This window comes from Mustela nivalis, assembly GCF_964662115.1.
Source record: "Mustela nivalis genome assembly, chromosome: 6".
In the NCBI taxonomy this organism is placed as follows: Eukaryota; Metazoa; Chordata; class Mammalia; order Carnivora; family Mustelidae; genus Mustela; species Mustela nivalis.
Genome location: NC_139025.1, coordinates 62,304,653 through 62,325,991, shown reverse-complemented (window position 1 = coordinate 62,325,991; position 21,339 = coordinate 62,304,653). Strand labels below are relative to the sequence as shown.

The 21,339-nt window shown below is 36.2% G+C and overlaps 1 protein-coding gene across 4 annotated transcripts in view; it reads right to left on the bottom strand.

The window, feature by feature from the left end:
• The window catches only part of BAZ1A (bromodomain adjacent to zinc finger domain 1A), a 122,626-nt gene that overhangs the window by 16,322 nt on the left and 84,965 nt on the right, over positions 1–21,339 (bottom strand). For 3 of the 4 annotated variants that reach the window (XM_082737821.1, XM_082737820.1, XM_082737818.1), the window contains 12 exons: positions 21,105–21,200; positions 20,303–20,441; positions 18,864–19,010; positions 13,490–13,585; positions 13,138–13,362; positions 11,772–11,937; positions 11,400–11,513; positions 8,092–8,216; positions 3,963–4,559; positions 1,987–2,150; positions 1,119–1,273; positions 13–161 (listed from right to left, as the gene is read on the bottom strand). In XM_082737821.1, coding sequence (XP_082593947.1) covers positions 13–161; positions 1,119–1,273; positions 1,987–2,150; positions 3,963–4,559; positions 8,092–8,216; positions 11,400–11,513; positions 11,772–11,937; positions 13,138–13,362; positions 13,490–13,585; positions 18,864–19,010; positions 20,303–20,441; positions 21,105–21,200 — 2,173 coding nt within the window. The remainder of the gene's footprint in view (positions 1–12; positions 162–1,118; positions 1,274–1,986; positions 2,151–3,962; positions 4,560–8,091; positions 8,217–11,399; positions 11,514–11,771; positions 11,938–13,137; positions 13,363–13,489; positions 13,586–18,863; positions 19,011–20,302; positions 20,442–21,104; positions 21,201–21,339) is intronic. The other variant, XM_082737819.1, reaches the window with a different exon arrangement.

Genomic DNA, 21,339 nt, shown 5'->3' with positions numbered 1-21,339 from the left:
ATTGGTACTTACCAAGTGGAGCTTTGAGAAAACGTCGCTCAATGCCCTGCTCTATCTGAAAAAGTGCCATTGCCAGATAATGAACCACGTTGCTCACTGATTGCGGGGTACTTGCATTAGTTGAGACAGTACTAGGAGTTTCTGTTTTTACGCCCAAAAGTCTACAATGAAAACATGGAAGAGATTATGGTACTTAAAAACCCTGTTCGGTAAATAAAACTTGAGTTCAGTCCTCCAAATGCTTGCTTACACCTGTGTAAGAAATAGTTTCCTCCATCTCATAGATCACATAAGCCAGTAAGAAATGGAGATATATACATGAATCAAGAGCTAAACTAAACACCAACTCATTTAATGAGGTCAGAAGGGTAAATATTTGGAGGGAAGGTGGATGAAACAAAGCTTAGGGGGAAAGGTTTTAGGCAGATGACCCAGTCACAGGCCTTTAAGATAAGTATCCCAGGCAGCTGCAGCTCCCTCTTTCTTTTTCTCTTGCTTCAACTTTTACTGGTTGGGACACTGATAGCTGCCTCTTCAGTTCCTTAGCCTCCCGTCTTATTCCCTTTGCAATAAATCTCCATGCTGCAGCTAAAATGATCATTTACATGTACAAACCTATCCGCTCAAAGCCTTCAGTGCATCTTCCCTCCTAGGGTCCTATCTTCTTTTCTTTCCAGATAATAAACTCTTTTTAAGAGGGGTTACGCAAAAATAATTCTGAAAGTAAAAGTATCTGTCTATCGCTATAAAGATACAGGTTCTGATTAATAATTCATAAAATATTTAAGCCTACCACAATTTACTATTATCCTACAGAAAAGAAAATGGATAGAATAAAGTTACTTTAAAACCTTAAGTTCAAAGATTTTTCTTTTTTGAACTTGAGAAATTACCATTATCTTAACTAGCTGTCTTTTGGCTGCATTAGCACAAAGTAAAGTAAAAGAGAGCCTGAGGTTGAGGAAAATGTTCATTTCAGTGGTTACAAATATTGAAAGTCCTCATGGTAAGATTTTTAAAACAATTTTTTAAAGAGAAAGAAACATTTACTGAAAAGAACCACATAACTGAAGTGGCAAGGAAAAGAGACCGTTACTTTAGAAATATCCCTTTTGTACCTGTCTTTTACTATGACCTTCGCTTGCTCATCAATTTCCATCTCTTCTACGTCTTCATTCACAGTCTTAATGATCCCATTTTCCTTGTTTTCCTCACTTAACAGCTCATACCGTCCACTCTCTAATGCTGATCTCCAGATGTGTCGATCTGTAACCTGTAACAAAACCCAAATTTACCAAGCTGGAAAAATGGCATATGTGGTTCCTAAGAAGTATGAGATTCAATGTACATATGAAAAATTCATGAATATTCTAGAACAGATTGTAAATCAAAAAGGGATCTAAAACGGTTACTAAGTGGCCAAAATGAAATACGTATCATTCATAGATGGAAGCTTTAGCACCTCACTCTTTATATAGGGAAATCATAAACAATTCTAAGATTGGTCACCTGAGAGTAGCAAAAAAGTGACAGATGATAGCAAAGGAATGAACAGAACACACATATCAAGCATGAATTACTTACAGATTTTAAAAAGGTAACAAAGAAACCAATAAACAAACCAGACTCAGCAGAGCAGGCAGGAGCTAGTCAAGGAAGAAGAAAATATCCTTACACATTTTAATATCTCGAATGAAAATACCATAAAACAGATACTTAAAAAATACTAAAAATTAGTATTAAAAAGGTCAATTACATTCCATAAATTCTGTTTAAGAAAGCAGATAGCCATAGAGTATGTTTAAGGAAGATCTCTACCCATATATAAGTATTTTGATACAGGGGACAAACTTAATTTTCACAAAAAAATATAGCACTCCCATGTATTTATTCAAAACACACATGCCTTGCCTATACCAAATAAATAAACAAATATGACCAAAACTTTGGTAATTAGGTAAACCAAAAATGGGAACAGGTACAAACCTTGATTGCTCCTAATGTTCCTTGGTAGATTCTGTCTTCAATATCCAAAAGAAAATCTCTCAGCCTCAATTCAAGCTGTCTTTCTGCGGACATCTGAGCTGAATCATATGCAGTGGAAGACCTTCCCCGACTATAGGTTGGTTTGCTATCAGTTTGAGGTTTGTCTGAAATAGTTATCAATACCTTTATTATGATTTTCTTACTAAAAAATATAATGTCCCCAATGTGATGGCTATGATAGTGAGATAACTGATATAAAAACACTTAATAAATCCTCAAGTGCAAAAAATAGGGGGTAGTGGAAATGTTTGCACATCAAGTATCTGATAAGGAATTCATGTCTAGAATATCTGAAGAACTCTTACAACTCAATAAAAAGACATTCCTATAAGAAGAGGCAATGAATGAATATGAATAGACTTTTAAGGAAGACATACAAACAGCCAATAAGACCATGAAAGGATGCTCGACATTATGAGTCTTTAGGAAAATTCACATAAAAACCAAAATAAAGTACCACTTTATACCTCTAAAATGGCTGGAATCTAAAAATCATCAATAACAAGTGTTGTCAAGGACGTGGAAAAATTCTAACCCTCAGACACTACTGGAAGGAATACAGAACGGTGCAGTTGCTTTGGAGAACAGTATGGCCGTTCAAGTGATTATGCAGAATTATCATATGACCCAGTAATTTCACTCTTAGATATACACCCAAGAGAAATGAAAACTTATGTTGAGACAAACACCTGTACATAAATGTTGACAGCAGCATTATTCATAACTGCCAAGATATGGAAACAAAAGCAATATCCATCAACTAACAAATGGTTAAATAAAATGTGTTATATATTTATAGAATGGAGCATTATTTGGTTATAAAAAGGTATGAAGTACTGACATGTGCTGCAACTTGGATGCACCTTGAAAACATTATGCTAAGTGAAAGTCACAAAAGACCATGTACTATATGATCACATTCATACAGAATGTTCAGACAAGGAAATTTACAGAGACGGAAAACAAATTTGGGGTTTCTTTTTGAGGTGATAAAAATGTTCTACAATTGTTTGATGGCTGCACATCTGTATATAATGAAAACCACTGAACTGTACACTCCAAATGTGTGAATTGTATGGTGTATGAACTTAACTCAATAAAACTGTTAAAGAATTGTGATCTATACTTTTTTTAAAAATTTTTTTATTTTTTATAAACATATATTTTTATCCCCAAGGGTACAGGTCTGTGAATCGCCAGGTTTACACACTTCACAGCACTCACCAAAGCACATACCCTCCCCAATGTCCATAACCCCACCCCATCTCCCAACCCCGCTCCCCCCAGCAGCCCTCAGTTTGTTTTGTGAGATTAAGAGTCACTTATGGTTTGTCTCCCTCCCAAGAGAACTAAAGTAGTCATGACAATATGTCCCTAAATTTAAGAGTTCTTTACCTAGGGAATCTCGTTTATAATGAAATAATGAAAACTTATACCCGAAAATGCCTTACTGCTTTCTCTTATCTGTTATTAATGAACCGGCCATCATATAGGAGCTGCTGCTGCCTGATCTGCCCTTGCAGCCAATCTCCAAAGAAGTGATCACAAAGGGAACCTGTCTGTAAACCCTTAGCAAAAACCCTCAGTGACCGCACTCTCACTATCCTATCAAATGCCTAAAATTAAGGTTATCCTTAGTGCCTTGGTTATTGGGTCTACTGATCAGAGAATGAGATCAGGAAGAGTATGGATCTTTGTGCACTGCCTTTCCTCATAATCCAAATGGAACCCAGTGAAATAAATCTAGAGAACCTTGTTCCTCTAACTGGTAAATATTCTCTAACTTGAAAACTGAGAGCACAGTCCAAGCGAAAGAGGAGGTGTTTTAAATATAGCTCCAAGACTTTGACAGATGTTTAAACCTGAACCGGAGATTATGGGGAGAAAGAAAGAAACAGTTTTCAATGAAAATTTACCTGAAAAATGAAATTTCTCTTCAGAAAAATGGGCTAGCTGGGCACATATTCTGCTCTTCTCTTGCAACAAAGTTTCTTTTAAGGCACTTTCTCTATGTCCTCTAGAATTAAGAGCTTCGATGAGCTGGTCTAGTTGTTCACAAGAACTGTAAAAGCACCACCGATTTGGTTTATGCACTGGTTTTGGCAGCTGCACAGAATCATCACATGGACCCTGGTCAATGTTGGAGGTAGATTCAGACTTCAAAGACTCTCCAGTTTTAGTGGATACCTGAGGATCTTGAGACTGTACACTATTCTGAAATGATGAAGGTCTAGGCAACAGCATGTCTTCAGTGAGACCAGAATAATCCTCTTCAATAAATAATCCAGGAATAGAAGGGAAAATCCAATATCGCCTATACATGCGGTCTCGGCCCAAGGGAAAGATATTGGTACATGCTATGGCACTTTGGATTTTTTCCAAGAGCTCTTTCTCTTTCCGTTGATGTTCCTGTTTTAAAGCTTCTTCCTCATCAGCAGTAAGAGGCTCTCTTGTTACACAGCTGACTTCTTCTTGTCTTATAAATTCTTTAAATCCATTTTGTCGCCTTTTCCCTATGGTTTAAACATTTGACCATCACCCATCATATTTTAAATTTTCATCAGAAAAATATCCAAAAATATCCCAAGTTACTAAGTATTATGGACCAAACTGAATGCCCCCAAAATTCATAGGTTGAAATCCTAAACCCCGGTGTGACATATGGGAGACAGGGCCCTTGAGGAGATTTTAAGGTCAAGTGAGTTCAAAGAGTGGGACCCTAATTCAGGACTCGTGTCCTTTTAAGAAGAGAAAGAGACCAGAGTGCTCATTCTGTTTACTTGTGGGCACAGAAGAGAGGTTGTGTGAGGACACAGCGAGAAAGGGTTATAGCGAGCCGGAAGACACCTCACCAGAAATCAACCCTGTTGGTACCTTGATCTTTCACTTCCAGCCTCCAGAACTGTGAAAAAATACATTTCTGTTGTTTAAGCCACCTAGTCTGTGTTTGTTTTGTTTTGTTTTTTGTTTTTTTTATTATGGCAGCCTGAACAGACTAATATGCTATGCTGATAAGAAACTGGTACAATAAATATGAGGGACACACTTTAAACTGCAATCTCTATACCAGAGAGTGAGGCAACACTGCAACATATGTTTGGTCCTTTCACTAAGGCAGGAGTACGCAAACTAACTATTATAACGGGCTAGCTAGTAAATATTTTTAGGCTTTGTAGGCCATATGGTTTCTGTCACAGCTGCTCAATTGCGCCACTGTAGCATGAAAGCGCCATAGACCATATGTAAATGAACAACCGTGGCTGGGTTCAATTAAAACTATGGTCACTGAAATCCAAATTTCATATCATTTTCATATTATAAAATATCATTCTTTTCCCCCAACTATTTAAAAATGTAAAAATGTCAAAACCAGTTTAGTTAGATTATATAAAAACTGGCAGGGCAGATTTGGCCAATCGGCTAGTTTACTAACCACTGATTTAAAGTAACAGAACCCCTAATGCTTAGTTGGGTACCTAGCAATTCAAAAGTAGGGCATTTCCCAAAAGGAAATGTCTCCCCGGGAGCTATAGCTATGAGAAACTTCTGATCAGAGATGGAAGTAGAGCGTTATATGTAACCTCTGGGATAAATCATTTTGGAACAGGAGGATGGCAGCAAAACCATAAGGATGGCAGTATGAACAAGGCAGGAAGAGCCTGGATTCCTGGAGGCCTACCTGGCCTTGTGTGGCGTGTTGAAGTAAACTTCTCCTGTTTCAATCACTGTCAGATTGCTTAGATGGTCAGGGAATTATTTCTTCTATCTCTTTTGTTTGAAAGGGTCTGTATAAGATTAGAACTATCTGCTGCTTTAAAATTTGGGAAAATTAGGGCGCCTGGATGTCTCAGTCCATTAGCTGTCTTAGACTCAGGTCATGATAGCAGCGTCCTGGGATCAAGTCCTGCATCGGGTTCCCTGCTCCGCAGGGAAGCCTGCTTCTCCCTCTGCCTCTCTCTCTGGCTCTCATGAATAAATAAATAAGTAAATAAAATCTTGAAAATTTGGGAAAATTCACCTATAAAGTTGTCTAGGACTAAAGTTTCCACTATAGGAAGATTTATTTTACTCAGAGAGAGAATGGTTGGGGGGCAGATCAGGGGATGGGCAGAGGGAGAGAGGGAGAAAGCAGGCTCCACGGCCAATGTGCAGAGGAGCCCAATGCAGGGCTAAATCTCATGACGTGAGCAAAACCAAGAGATGGACACTTAGCAGACAGAGCCACCCAGGCGCCCCTCTAGAAAGGCTTTTTTTTTTTTTTTTTAAAGATTTTTATTTATTTATTTATTTGACAGGAAGAGATCACAAGTAGGCAGAGAGGCAGACAGAGAGAGAGAGGGAAGCAGCCCCCCAACCCACCCACCCGCTGAGCAGAGAGCCCTATGTGGGACTCGATCCCAGGACCCTGGGATCATGACCCGAGCCGAAGGCAGAAGCTTTAACCCACTGAGCCACCCAGGCACCCCTCTAGAAAGATTTTTTAACACTGATTCAAGATTTAATGATTTAGGACCATACACATTATACATTTTCTCATGAATCCATTTTTATAATGTGTATTTTCTAGGATTTTGTTTATTTTTTGCCTCCACTTTCAAAGTAATTGCCATAAAACTATATATGCTATCCCCTTATCTTTAAATTTCTACTTAATCTGTAGTTACATTGCTTCCCTTTTGAGTCTTCACCTTATGTGAACACCCCTCCCAAATCAGTTTCAAGAAAGATTTGTCTAGTTTGTATTTTTTCCAAAGAACAAATTTTGGGCTTTGCTATTGTCTTCTATTATTTTCTATTAATTTCTACTTGTACCTTTTGTTTCCTTTCATCTGGAGGGATTATTCTGTTTTCTACCTCTAACTTCTTAAATGAATGACTAGCTCAATTTGCCTTTCTTCTTTCCCAATATGTAATAAAACTAGAAATTTTCCTCTAAGCAGAGGGAGTATCCAACAAGTGTTAGTGAACAATACTGATTAGTTTTTTTTAGTATAGATTAGTATTAAATATTTTCTAGTTTCCATTTATGGTTTCTACTTTGACCTATTATTTAGCAGTGTGTCTTAAAATGAATTAAATGAGGCCTTTTGGTTTGGATTTCTAAATCAATTGCATTATAATCAGAAAATGTAGCCTCAATGATATAAATTTTTTGTCTACTTATAATAACTACTTAGCAAATAAAGTAGAAAAAAAGATATGAAATTATAGGCACAGAATAAAGTTAAAAATCTTCAATAGTTGTCAAATGAAGATGGTTAAAGATCCTCAGAAGTAATTTGTATCAACAACTTTTGAAAAATATATTCCCTTTGATCCAGCAATTCATGCAATTATTCTAAGGTAGCTGATTTTCATTCTCAGCCATATGGTACCAATTATAAGCATTCCTGACCTTTGTATTTCTAGCAGCTAAATAGCACCTAATGCACGCTGAGTATGCTGTAGAATAAAAATTTCTATTTGGCCTAGTATAAAATAGTAAATACAAAAACTCCACAAAATTTGCTAACCAAAAGTTGAAGTTATTTTTTTTCTTAAATTTTTAAAAAAAGATTATTTATTTATTTATTTGACAGAGAGAGAGAGAGAGAGAGATCACAAAGTAGGCAGAGAGGCAGGCAGAGAGAGAGAGAGGAGGAAGCAGGCTCCCTGCTGAGCAGAGAACCCGATGCGGGACTCGATCCCAGGACCCCGAGATCATGACCTGAGCCAAAGGCAGCGGCTTAACCCACTGAGCCACCCAGGCGCCCCCAAAAGTTGAAGTTATGAGAAACTGACCTATTAAAACAATATGAATATTGTCGCTCCTCCCTCAAGTATAAATGACATGAAAATAAAGACTGAATGTAACTTCTAAAACCATTTAAGAAAACGGTCACCATTTAAAAAACTTACCACAGCTATGAGGCGGGCATTTAAAAAGCAAATACACCTTGGAATTACAAATGAAGTAATCTCATACATATTTCAGGATAGCTAAATTATAAAGTTCCTTATAAATTAAAAACAAGCAAGCATGCCCCCAAGAAACTTCTGTATTACCTCTTCTGCCTCTTTTATGTGATCCTGGGTCATCTTCATCTTCAGTGACTGTGTCTTGATCAAGTTCCTTTTGCTCTATTTCTTTGCTCTCAGTGCTAGTATCAAAATCTTCCCTTTCTTCCTCTCTTAAGGAAAAAAACAAAGATTATTTTCATTAATGAACATATAATTCTATTCATGAGATATTTATTGCCTGCCTATGAAGTGCTAGCCATTATGTTTAGGAAGTAGTGGACAAAATGACATAGAGTTTATATTCTCAGAGAGATAACAGATAATAACACAATTATAAAATTAAAACATGTAATAAGTATTAAAAATGAGAAATTCAAGTTGCTATGAAAGCTTTTCAAGGATCAAGAAAAAAGTGACATTTAAACTTTGAGACTAGAGAGACTAGGGAGGGGTAAGGTGGCAGGTAAGAAGAAATCTGCTAGAAGAGGGGGTAAGCAGAGGGGGTAACATGCAAAGGCTCTGAACTGAAGAGAAAAGGAAGGAGCTTATCATTTTGAGAAAAATATAAAACAAAAAGAAGTAATCCAAGATATGGATGAGAAAAAGGTAGGGTTAGATCATACATACAAAAGGCTTTGTAGGGCATTACTTAAAAAGCAATGGGGATAAAAAGTAGAAGAGTTTAGAAAAGGGAAATGATAGGATTGGAAAGCACTTTGGTTGCTATGTGGAAGATGATCTGGGAGAGAAAGTAGATGGGGGGAGACAAGAAGCCACTGTAACAGCCCAGGTAGCTTGGCTGGGAGGTGATGGTTTGCTGAGTAGAAAATAGACAAATAGTAGAGAAGAGTAGGCTGAATGAACACATCAGATGTTTCATCTAATCCACTACACTGTCCAAATTAAAACTAAAACTGTATGCACCTTGAAATAAGCTCCACCACTTATGTTCTTTATCCAGAGGTTTGCAAACTCTAATATGTTTAGGAGCCAGAGAGATAATATAAATGAGTGAGGCTAGATGAGGATTAAAAAAAAAAAAAGAAAGAAATGGTAGAATCTATAATATGCTTATTTTCCTTTTTTTCCAAAATGAAAAGATTACAAGGAAAAAATCTTTAACTATAGGAGGTAATGAAGAGTAACCAAACTTATTGTAGTAATTATTTCACAACATATGCATATATCACATCATTATGTTATATACCCAAAATGATTAGTACAATGTTAGAAGTCAATTATATTTAAATAGAACCTGAAAAGGTTTATAAAATACAAAAAGAATATTGAGTTGTAACTCACATATCCTAAAATCACCATTTTAAAGTGTACAAATTCAGTGGTTTTTAGTATATTCACAAGGTTGTGCAGTCATTACCCCTATCTAATTCCAGAACAGTTTCATTATCCCAAAGGAAACCTCTGTAGTAGCCATTAGTAGTCACTTTCCATTTCCTCTTCCCTACTACCTTGGAAACCACTCATTTACTTTTTGCTGTAGATTTGCCCATTCTGGACTTTTTATATAAATGGAATCATACAACACATGGCCTTTTGTGACTAACTTCTTTTAATCAGCATAATGTTTTCAAAGTTTATCCACACTGTAGCATGTATGAGAATTCTATTTCTTTTTATTGCTGAACAACACTGGGCTGTATGGGTATAGCACCAAAGAAATACAACGTTTTATTTATCCATTCATCAACTGTTGGACATTTGGGTTATTACTTCTTTGGCTATTAAGAATAATGATGCTGTGAACTTTTGTATATACATTTATGGGTGAACATTTGCTCTTAATTCTCTTCAGTATACACCTAGGAGTGAAACTGCTGGGTCATACGGTAGCAAATGGTTCAACTGTCTGAGACACTGCCAAATTTATCCAAAGCAGCTGCACCATTTTATATCTCTACCCGCAGTGCAAGAGAGTTCCAATTTCTCCACATTCTCACCAGTACTTCTTATTGTCTCTTAACTGGATTACAGCCATCCTAGGGAATGTGAAGTAGTATCTCATTGTGATTTCAATGTGCATTTCCCTAATGACTAGTGATGCTGAATGTCTTTTCAATGCTTCTTGTATATCTATTTTCTTTGGAGAGATGCCTATTAAAATCCTTTACCCATTTTTTTTTTTAAAGATTTTATTTATTTATTTATTTGAGAGAGAGACAGTGAGAGAGAGCATGAGCGAGGAGAAGGTCAGAGAGCGAAGCAGACTCCCCATGGAGCTGGGAGCCCGACGCGGGACTCGATCCCGGGACTCCGGGATCATGACCTGAGCCGAAGGCAGTCGTCCAACCAACTGAGCCACCCAGGCGTCCCCTTTACCCATTTTTTAATTGGGTTGTTCTTTTATTGTTGACTTATAGGAATTGTTATATATACTGGATATTAAACCGTTATTAGATACATGATTTGCAAATATTTTTTCCCATTCTCTGTGTTGTCTTTTTACTTTCTTGACAGTGTTCGTTGAAGCACAAAAGTTTTTAATTTTGAAGAAACCCAATTATCTATTTTTTTTTCTTTGACTGCTTGTGCTTTAGGTATCGGATGAACTTTTCCAAGGTATCCAAATTCCATTTCTTAAAGTACTGTTGATGGGCATATAAAATACAGCTGTTACAAGTTTTTGACCTATGACTCTAAGACTAATAGGCATTTTTATGTGCATGTTTAACTAAGAGTCAATATACGAATTTCAGAATACTGAGATTTTAAAACCTTCCTTTGCAGATTTCATAAAAAAATTATTTTTGCAAAATTTGAACAGAGTTTGCCCTCTACAATATGCAAAAATTCCCACTTGTCTTCATAGCCAATTTTTGTCCCAAATATTTTCAAATGCCAAGAGTACTTAAGTCACTAAATTACTTAAGGTGCTTCTACCTTCTCCCTGTACCATCTACTAAAACCTCCAATTTCATCCCTATTCCTCAATAAAGTCAGAGGAACTTTGGGAAATACACTGTACAACTGTGATGGTGGTGGTAGTTGTGGTGGAGTGAGGGAGGTGCCACTATTAATGCTAGAAATGTACTACTGGTTAAAAATAGCCTATTGAAGGCTTTCTGGGCAATTATCATTTACAATATTAATTTTATGAGAAAATCAATTCTAGATTCCCTGAAAGTATTTTTTAACATAACACATGTATACTTGAGAACTGTATATATATATATATATATGTAAATTTCATAGGTCCACTGGTATAATTATTATGTACCTATAAACAAAAAACTAGAAAACTCGTTTTTAGAACTTTTGAAAAGCATTTTAGAGGTTAAGGTGCTGATTTTTATTCTTTATGTAAAGCCCAGTGAGCACTGTAATTCAAACCATACCCAACAGATGTATCTGCAGCTGAGTTTCTCAGCTCATCTTCCTTCAGTTTCTCTTGTTTCTCTTTCATTTTTTGTTCTTGTTCCTTCAGTTTTTCTTCCTTCCTTTTACGAATTCTGAAAGTTAACATAAAATATTATAGTCTATTTGATGGGAGATAAACTTTTAACTTTCAGCATATTGTTTTAATCATAAAATTATAGAAGTGCTCTAAATGTTATCACAAATTACCGTGTAGTAATTCATTTATAACAGTTAAGCCATCGAACATCAGTGTGAGCCAGTATCGCATTACAGTTCAATGTGAAATATCATTTTAGATGCAAAGAAATAAACAGCCTTCATTAGCACAACTAGCTATGATTATCTTTTACCTAGCAGCTGCTTCTTCCCTCTCTTTCCGATGTTGTTCCGCTTTTAACTCCCGGAACTCCTGCTTTGCCTGTCGTAATATATCAACATAATCTTCAATGAAATCCCTAGTAGAAACTAGGGTCAGTAGTTTCCCACAGAGAGCATGAAGTATCTTCATTTTTTCTCCTGTCAAAAGTGGGTAAATAACTTCTGTATCATCAATGGCAAAAAGGAATTGTTTGAGAAATCTTAATTTGTGGCTCAATGTGAAAAAGCTTAATAAAGAATAGAAAAAAGTCTCTGGACCAAACATGCCAATGGCATGTTTTCAGAAAAAGCACCTCTGAATCCATATACATACATATGTATGTATGTATACATACATAAATACCTTGTATGTATGTAACAGATACATGACATACAAGGTATTTCAAATACAAATAATTACCATATAGACCAATTAAACAGACATGAAAAACTTTCTAATGACAAAGAATTTTTTTCAAGTTTTAATATTTAGGCTCACGTAGGAAGTTCAAATTAAAAACTAAATTATTACCATGTGAATTAAAAAAGGGCGACAGGCAAATCGGTACTCTGAAAATACTGCACAAAAACACTACTACAAAGTATAATAACTATGTGAATGTTAGGAATGAAGGCACTCTACTTTTATTATATTTATTATATATTTATTATATGTTCTCTTAAGTAAGTATATTAAATTAAACTCTATGTATTTGTGCATTGTAATTTTTAATCCAAAAAAGGAAGTGAAAAGTAACTTCATCTTAATTTTATATACCATTTCTCATACCTCAAACACTGTTCAAGCAAATGTTAGAATTTAGCAGCTACAGCTTAAATTTCTGATATACTGACAAATAAAAGTTCTGGCTAATTCTTACTTATCCTTCTAAATTTAGTAGATTAACCACAAATTTTTAAAGTAACAGAAAACCTACATGAAAAAGAAAAGAACATCAGAAACAGCTGATATGAATATCAAGAGTAGTCTCCACCTGGGTCACTCTTTGTATTCCAACAATTTTTTTTTTTGCAAAAGATTTTATTTATTTATTTGATAGAGCACAGTTAGGCAGAGAGGCAGGCAGAGGGGTACGGGAAAGCAGGCTTCCTGCTAAGGAGGGAGCCCGATGCAGGGCTCAATCCAGGACCCTGAGATCATGACCTGAGCCAAAGGCAGAGGCTTAACTCACTGAGCCACCCAGGCGCCCCTTCCAACAATTTTTTTTAAGGATGGTTCTCCTTCTCTTTTAAAACAGCTATCTGAAATTTCTCAGCAGGACCTAGTTTTCTGGGCTACAGAGAAAGAGGAGGGGAGGAAGTGGGCAGATTATACGGATTCCAACTTGCAAAGCTTACCTGGTGTCAAATCATACACTGAAGTGCTTGCCAGTTTCTTCACGAGACTGGGGTTGCTCAAACGCAGCTCCATACAGGCGTCGTCTGTAGCATCAAATCCTCCTCGCTTCTGATATCTGTACTTTGCATTTGCTGACGTTACATCAGCACCTGAAGCTAAGATGTGCAGTCTGAGGATTTCAGAGAGAGTGCAGCTATCAAGATCCAAGCTTTTCAAACTGCAGCCTATAGTTGTTAAAAGACGAAGTTGTCATTTAGAATATCAGCAATAAACCCTCAGCAATGTAAAATGTACCTTTATAAAATTAAAAATAAAAAGCCAAACAACAAAAAAAATAAAACCCACACATACCCTGGTGCAACTGCGGCCACGCAGCTGCCAGAGATGCAACTGCAGACAGTGCAGATTTTGTGGGGTCTGCATCTTCATCCAAAGCCTCTGTTAAATCTTTAAGGAAATAAATACTTTATTCTAGTGAAAATCAAAACTGGAATCTTTGGGAATAATGCCTTTCTAAAATGATGAAAGAAACAGCAAACAGCTTAACATGCGGAACCTCAAAAGAACCAACGCTAGGTACAACAAGCATCATTCACATGCTGCCTAGTGTCCACCTTCAACTAGAAATCCCGAGACACGTACTGCACACTCTTATTTCCTTAGTTAACACAGAAGACAATTCCAAGTTACCAAGTTACAAGAAGCACGTATACATTCCCCCCAAAATGGTACAGTGCACTTTTAAAAACAAATCTCTTTGCTCAATATAACTTTAGAAAAGTCTACTTTGAAAATCAGAATCTCTTTGAAGATCCCCAATCTTATATAAATTTTTTAAGATCGAATCATAACGTATGGGTTATAATCACAAAACCAGCACAGAAAAAGAACTAAAACAACTTTAAGGTAGAACTTCTGTCTCTTAGCCACTGATTTATCCTCTTCATTTAAGGTTCCTGTTTCTACTTTGAAAACTCTCCAATCTAAGACACAACAGGAAGAGTTCCCTGCATTTTCTAAGTAAACTGCTTTAATTCTGAAAGTCATGCCTGGCTTACAAACATGACTACAGAGTAAATCTACTAACACAAATTGTATAAAGCATTAGCATAAGCAATTATTCCTAATTATAATACACAGATGATAAAAAAAGATTAAAGTGTCAACCATGAAAAAACTTTAAGCTTACGAGAAAACCTGTTGTTATATCACAGAATGGTGGGAATAACTTCAGACTGAGTCGGATAATACATATTCTAGGCTCAGCACTGCCAGTCCCCTAGTTTCTAGATGTGCAGCCTTCAGACAAATCACTTAATTGGCTTCCTTCTTCTTAAAGGGGTGAGTCTCGATCAGCAGTTTTTAAATTCTTCCAACTACGTCTTAGGAATCCAAACAAAAGAGATAAAAGTTCCCTTGTTCAGTGGGATATGGAGATGATAACCCTGACCAGACATCTTTCCAACTCTCCTGCAGGGGCCCCCAGGAATCCCTGTACAACTCACAGTACTCCATGGATTAGAGCTGGAAAATCGCTGGGCAAAACTCCATCTGTGGTTCCTTAGCCTCCTACTATGTTCCCCTTCCGAAAGTTCACAAGCTGACAAAATGAACCTCAGAGAACAGAACTACTGTCCTTTACTAAAAGGAAAAAAGCAGCTCTGGGATCATGTCTGATTACAATCATTGACAATTTCATGGCAGTTAAAGCATAAACACTACTACACAGGAGAAGTTATCTGACTGAACATTGCATATGTGCAGAAGTTTTTCCTCCCAGGCCATGAATCCAGTCCAAATGACAGACATTCTCTTCCTTCTTACCAGGGAAATACTAGAGCTAAAACTTCTTCAATTTTTCACTTTACATGGAAAGCCGAAGAAAATTAATAGGCACTCTAAAATTAGCAATAGTCTTAGTTACAGAACTGTAAAAGTGGACTGGCCCTCTTCCTTTGCAGCAATCAACACATTCAACCTATTTTATCTGTAGTAACTTTTAACTTCCTAGGACAAAGTTATAAAGGCCTTAGGAAATGGACAACCAACAAAATGACAGTTTACTTTTAATTGTTTAATTGTAAACTAGCATGTTAAAATATGTGTTTTTTTACAAAAAATTTTATTTATTTATTTGTCAGAGGAGGGGAAGGGAGGGAAAGAGAGCATGAGCAGTAGCATTAGGCAGAGGCAAAGGGAGAAGCAGGCTCCCCACTGAGCAGGGAGCCTGATGTGGAGCTTGATCCCAGGATCCTGGGATCATGACCTGAGCCGAAGGCAGACACTTAACCAACTGAGCCACCCAGGTGCCTCAAAATATGTATTATTTAACTCAATTATCTACCAAATAGAACTCTCAAGAAAGTGTATTGTTACTCTAGGATTTGCTTAGAGACAGTCACTTGGGTACATCATACCAAGAGAATACAGTTGCCCTTGAACAACATGTGTTTGAACCATGTGGGACCATGTATAAGTAGATCTTTTAAAAAAGACTTTTTATGTACTTATTTATTTAAGAGAAAGAGAAATTTAGAGAGCAAGCAGGGGGAGGGGTAGAGGGAGAGGGAGAAAGGATCTCAAGGGAGACTCCATGCTCAGCGCGAGCATGATGGGGGTCTTGATCTCATGACCCTAAGATCATGACCTGAGCTGAAACCAAGAGTTGGAGGCTTAACTGACTGAGCCACACAGGTGTCCCTATAAGTAGGTTCTCTCTCTCTCTCTCTTTTTTTTTTTTTTACAATATAGTACTGTAAATGTGTATTCTCTATAACATCTTCTTTTCTCTAACATACTTTATTGTAAGAATATAGCCTGTAATACATATAAACATACAAAATATGTGCTATTTAACTGTTTATATTATCAGTAAGGCTGCCAGTCAACAGTAGGCTGCTAACAGTTATTTTGGGGGAGTCAAAAGTATACTTGGATTTTGGGCTGGGGGTAGGGAGGGTTGGTATTTCTTTTTTTTCTTTCTTTCTTTCTTAAGATTTTATTTGTTTATTTGACAGACAGATCACAAGTAGGCAGAGAGGCAGGCAGAGAGAGAGGGAGAAGCAGGCTCCCTGCCGAGCAGAGAGCCCGATGCGGGATTCGATCCCAGGACCCTGAGATCATGACCTGAGCCGAAGGCAGAGGTTTTAACCCACTGAGCCACCCAGGTGCCCCAGGGTTGGCCTTTCTAATCCCTGTATTCTTCAAGGGTCAGCTGTATGTTATGATTATCTGAAAGTTACATTTATCATCACAGAAACCTCGAATCTACAATTCTAACACTGAACAATGATATTTTAGCAAAAACGTGAAAAGATGCTATATAAGGGTACTCCTCTATATATTTTGAAGGGCTTTTTTCATGATGTAAGACTAAAGAGAAGAACTAAAAAAAATTTTTAAAAAAATTTTATTTATTTATTTGACAGACAGAGATCACAGGTAGGCAGAGAGGCAGGCAGAGAGAGAGGAAGGAAAGCAGGCTCCCTGCTGAGCAGAGAGCCCGATGCGGGGCTCGATCCCAGGACCCCAGGACCATGACCGGAGCCGAAGGCAGAGGCTTTAACCCATTGAGCCACCCAGGTGCCCCGGAACTAAAATTTTTAATGTAAGATGTAAAAAATTGTTGGTCAAAATTTCCAAGATTTGATATAAAAAAAGATGGATAATTTTATAGGCAATGCTAGGGAAACAAATATCCCAGTTTTCAAAATCTTTGCCATATTATGAGGCAATATAGCATAGCCAGTAGGAGGCTCCCAAGTAGGCTGCCTGAATCTGTATCCCATCACTTTCTTATTAGCCTTATGTCTATGGGCAAGTTAATTAAACTTCTTAAGTCCTAAGTTTTTTTTAAGTAATGGCAGAAAATAATTATTAACAACCTACTGATGTATTATACCTATCTATACCATAAGGATGGTATGACCATTAAATGAAATAAAGTATATATAGTGTCTTATGTCACTTTCTTTCAGAAAGAACTGCGGGGAAGCTTTTTTGTAATGGAGATAGGAGAACATAGGTAAAATAACCTGGGGGAATAGCCTAGGGTCCTTACTATAACTGAAATAACTATGTAAAATGTAGTCGACAGGACAGGGAAGTAAAGATTGGAAAAACTTCAAAGCATTTTTTCCCCTAATACTTAAATAAATAACTTCAAAAGGAGCATTAAAACCTTTATTTAATGACCAATACTCATTTAAAGGTAGATCTTGCATTAGCATGTATAGACTAGTCCTCTATAGGATTAGAGCTATAAAAATTACAGATCAAACCAATCATGAAAGGAAAATACAATGGCAATACAAACACCAATAGTTGCATATATTTTCTTTAAACTAGCTGATTTTTCCAATATAATTTCCTTGTCACCCCATTTTTTGTCATCTGTACAAAACTACAAAATTCACCCGCTTCAAATCCTGTATTAAATACAAATTTAAGGTCAGAAATTATGTTAAGGTCAGAATTTGATCACCCTGTAATGTTATTGGTCATTAAGACAATCTAATGGCTATTTGCCACATTTTCCGTCTTAGATAATTCATCTTTAGTGCTGGTACTTGTTATCTTAGAAAATATTTAGACTTTTATAAATTGTTTTCTCTTTTATCTTCCCTTTAGTAGAGTCTCATTTTATGGACTAAGTCATCTGATGACAAATGGGACGACACTGTTAAAATGACCTTGATAAGGGACCTACTATGGTGCTTAGCACTCAAGCTAGAGAATATATTTAGTTTGAACTCAGGCTGTAAAATAAAAAGAAAACCAACATCAGATGCGTAGTTATTATAATCCTGTTGCTTTAGGGCCTAGGCATAAAAAAATAAGCTCACATTATCTGAGGTCAACAATACTATCTGAATGCAAGAATGTCCCATCTTTTTGTATTGAGAATGCTAACAAAATGTCTCCCAAAAGTTATTTCTTATTGTGAATTTTTATGCAATACATTGAAGTATTGTTTAATAAGGCTTCTAATAAGGCTTCTTCCATTTATCTCTCATGTGATAAGGTTCACAGAGTATAATTCAGGAAGCCAAATCGATCTCTTTTTATACATGCTTAACAATTCCTCTGATTAAGGTAAGTCCTAAACAAAATAGAGAACACACTCTATTTTAAAAATAAAAAGGGTTTCTTCAAGAATTATTCCTATGTTAATATGTACCACATACTGACTTTAGATATTTAAGTGCATAGAATTTAAATAGCAAAATTTCTAGGTCAAACTGTTGGTAAAATAAAAAAATTAAATTTTACTTAACTCTGATCTACAAACTATCACATCTGAAATGAAATCAGCAGAGTATTTTCAATTTAAGTACTGGTAACAATTATTAAAGTATTTCCTTAGGTGGGGGCAAAAAAAAAAAAAAAAAAGAATCAGTGCCATTTAGCAGAATCTCTTGGAACTAGATACTGGTCAGTGACATCTATAATGCTCCTAAATCACAAGTGAAATCTAAAAGAATAAAAAGGAAGACAGATTGTGGGGGAGGGTAGATATTTTAAGGTCATCAGAAACAGGATGCATTAAAACAAAGTTTTTATAAAACAACTGATAATGTATTATTCATATATGATTCCAGAACTGGGAGACTTGAACAGTTATATTTTATAACTGTAAAAGCGAGGTTAATTTTAAGTTAACCTTCAAAGATCAGTTCCAAAGCTACAAAGCTACTATCAATCAGCAATAATACTGAATTCTGACCTTTGGTGTCAGCATCCGTTATTTGCTCTTTGGCTACTTCCTCTTCTTCTTCAGCTATCGCCTGGAAGATGGCAGTCAGGAAGAAAAAAAGCAATTCACATAGTGGGCCTTCACTGTCATTTCCTACAAGAGCTTCCTCTAACACTTCTGTGAATAAAATGTTTAAAATGAATTTAAAGTTCTGTTCATGTACTGAAAAAACAACTCCATTGGAATAATAAACATTTTAATCAAACAGCCTATGTAATTATTTTAAGTGTCCATTTATCAAAGTAGAATATTATCCAAGGCCAAATCAAAAAACAATTTATAATGATTACAATAAAATACAATAAAATCATAAGCCAAAATCACTACATTCAGGAAAGTCAAATTAGCCTCAGCAGATCAATACCATATTTCATTTTAAGTTTAAATTTCAGGTACAAATTAAGGCACATATTAAAAATTATCATTTTATTCTAATTTGAATAACAACTCAAAGATTTGTTATTGTTGCCCCACTGTTCTCAAGAGCTATGTGAGACATTACTGTTAACAAAGTAGTGCAGAGGAGAGGTAATCATTAGTATCAGGAATAATCTTAATATTGTATCCAAGTCATAAATGTTATCTAATTTATCTTACCTAAATGAGCATTGTTTAGACCTTCTTGATCTGCAAGGCACAATGATTCATGCCTCACCAAGTTCATAGAGAAACTGAGGGAATGTGAAATGAAAGCCCTCCTGAAGAATACACTTTTATTAAAATAACAGTAGCATCATAATTGTGTCTTTGAGGGTCTTTATTTTGATTTTAAGAAAGTTATTTTGCTACTTAATAATTAAAAATCCAAAATGAGACCCAAAGCCCTTCTCAATTAATGTAGTTCTTACAATGTTTGTACAAAGTACAAGTACAGAGTCAATATAGAATGACAAATTAAGGGAGGCAGTAACTTGTCTCTAAATACAGCTGATGTCAATTCCTTCCTTCCCTGCACTTATGCAAACCATGACAACGTCAAGAAGGATTCCTTCACTATTCACTATTCCTTCACTCCCTTAAATCCCAGCAGGCCTGACCAATGGAATATGACAGAAATAAGGCTTGCCAGTTCCAACCCTAGCCTTAAAGAAGGCTGGCAGTTTCTGTCCTCCTCCTTCTTGGAGCCCTTAGCTGCCACATTACAAGTAAAGGCTACCCTGATGGAGTGGGATGTTCATGGACGAGCACCGAGGCACCAGGCCTATGTGGGAGGAAGCCATCTTGAACATGCAGTCAGGTAAGCCTTCAGATGACTCCAGACCCAGCCCACTTCCTGTTACCACATGAGAGATTCCAAGAAACGGGTGGACAGAGAGGTCCAGTGACTCTACAGAACTCTGAGATATATTAATTTTTTATTTTAAACCACTAATATTAGGGTGAACTATTAACACAGCAATAGCACTTGCCTAAGGTTACTCCCTCAGGAAACTCATCTTGAAGATCAAAAAGTTCCCCAAAAGCATTAAGAAACTCCAGAACCATCAGAGCATCACCAAAGATTTCAGGAGGTAGTCTAGTCTTCACTGGAGTTGGTTCTGGAAGTTCCTGAAAGATTAAACAATTTATGTAACTGTTTGAGTTATATAGTGGAGAAAACTGTAAAAGGTAGATATATACTCTTTGCTGAATAAGATTTCAGGTAGACTAGTGGTTCATAACCCTGGATGTTTATCACAATCACCTTTGGAACTTTAAAAATTATAGATGTCTTGGCCTTATTCCAGCTTTAGTAATTACAGTCATTAGTGACTTTTTAAAAATCAAGCTAAGAACAACTTTGAGCTGATGTGTACTTCTGACTACATTTTCTAGTTAAGAGAGACTTTTAACCTAGATTCTGAGATCAAGGCATTATTAGCTACATCAATATTATCCTCAATTCAGGATCTTCTTAGGATATGGAATAGAAGTAATCCACCATCTACTGAACGTGGAATTGGTTCCTGCAAACTGAGATGCATGATAATACTGGATTATTAACAACTATACAAATGACAAATTATGTCTGCAGAATGAGAATCATTTTTGAAGTCTGTTATAAAACACTAACAGTGCTGCTTTGGGACTCTACCTATAGCATCTGCTTAATTGACTATTTCCTCTCAGTTCAATATGATCCCGCTGTTAAAAAGAAAGAAAAATTTAATTAGCAAAGCCACATAAGGCACGTAGAACATAGGTGTGAAACGTCACATAATATACTTATACCTTAAGATCATCACATTCCATATCTTCTCTAGGTTTACTCCACTGTTTTAAGTATTCCATATATTTTCGTTTTTCTTCCCGTAATTTTTCTCTTTCCTAAAACAAAAGGTTAATAAAATTTTTTATAAGAATTTTGTAAGGCAGCATCAGCATCACCTGGGAACTTATAAGAACTACAAATACTTGGGCCCTAACCCGGACCTACTGAACAAGGAACTTGGTTTGAGACCCAGGA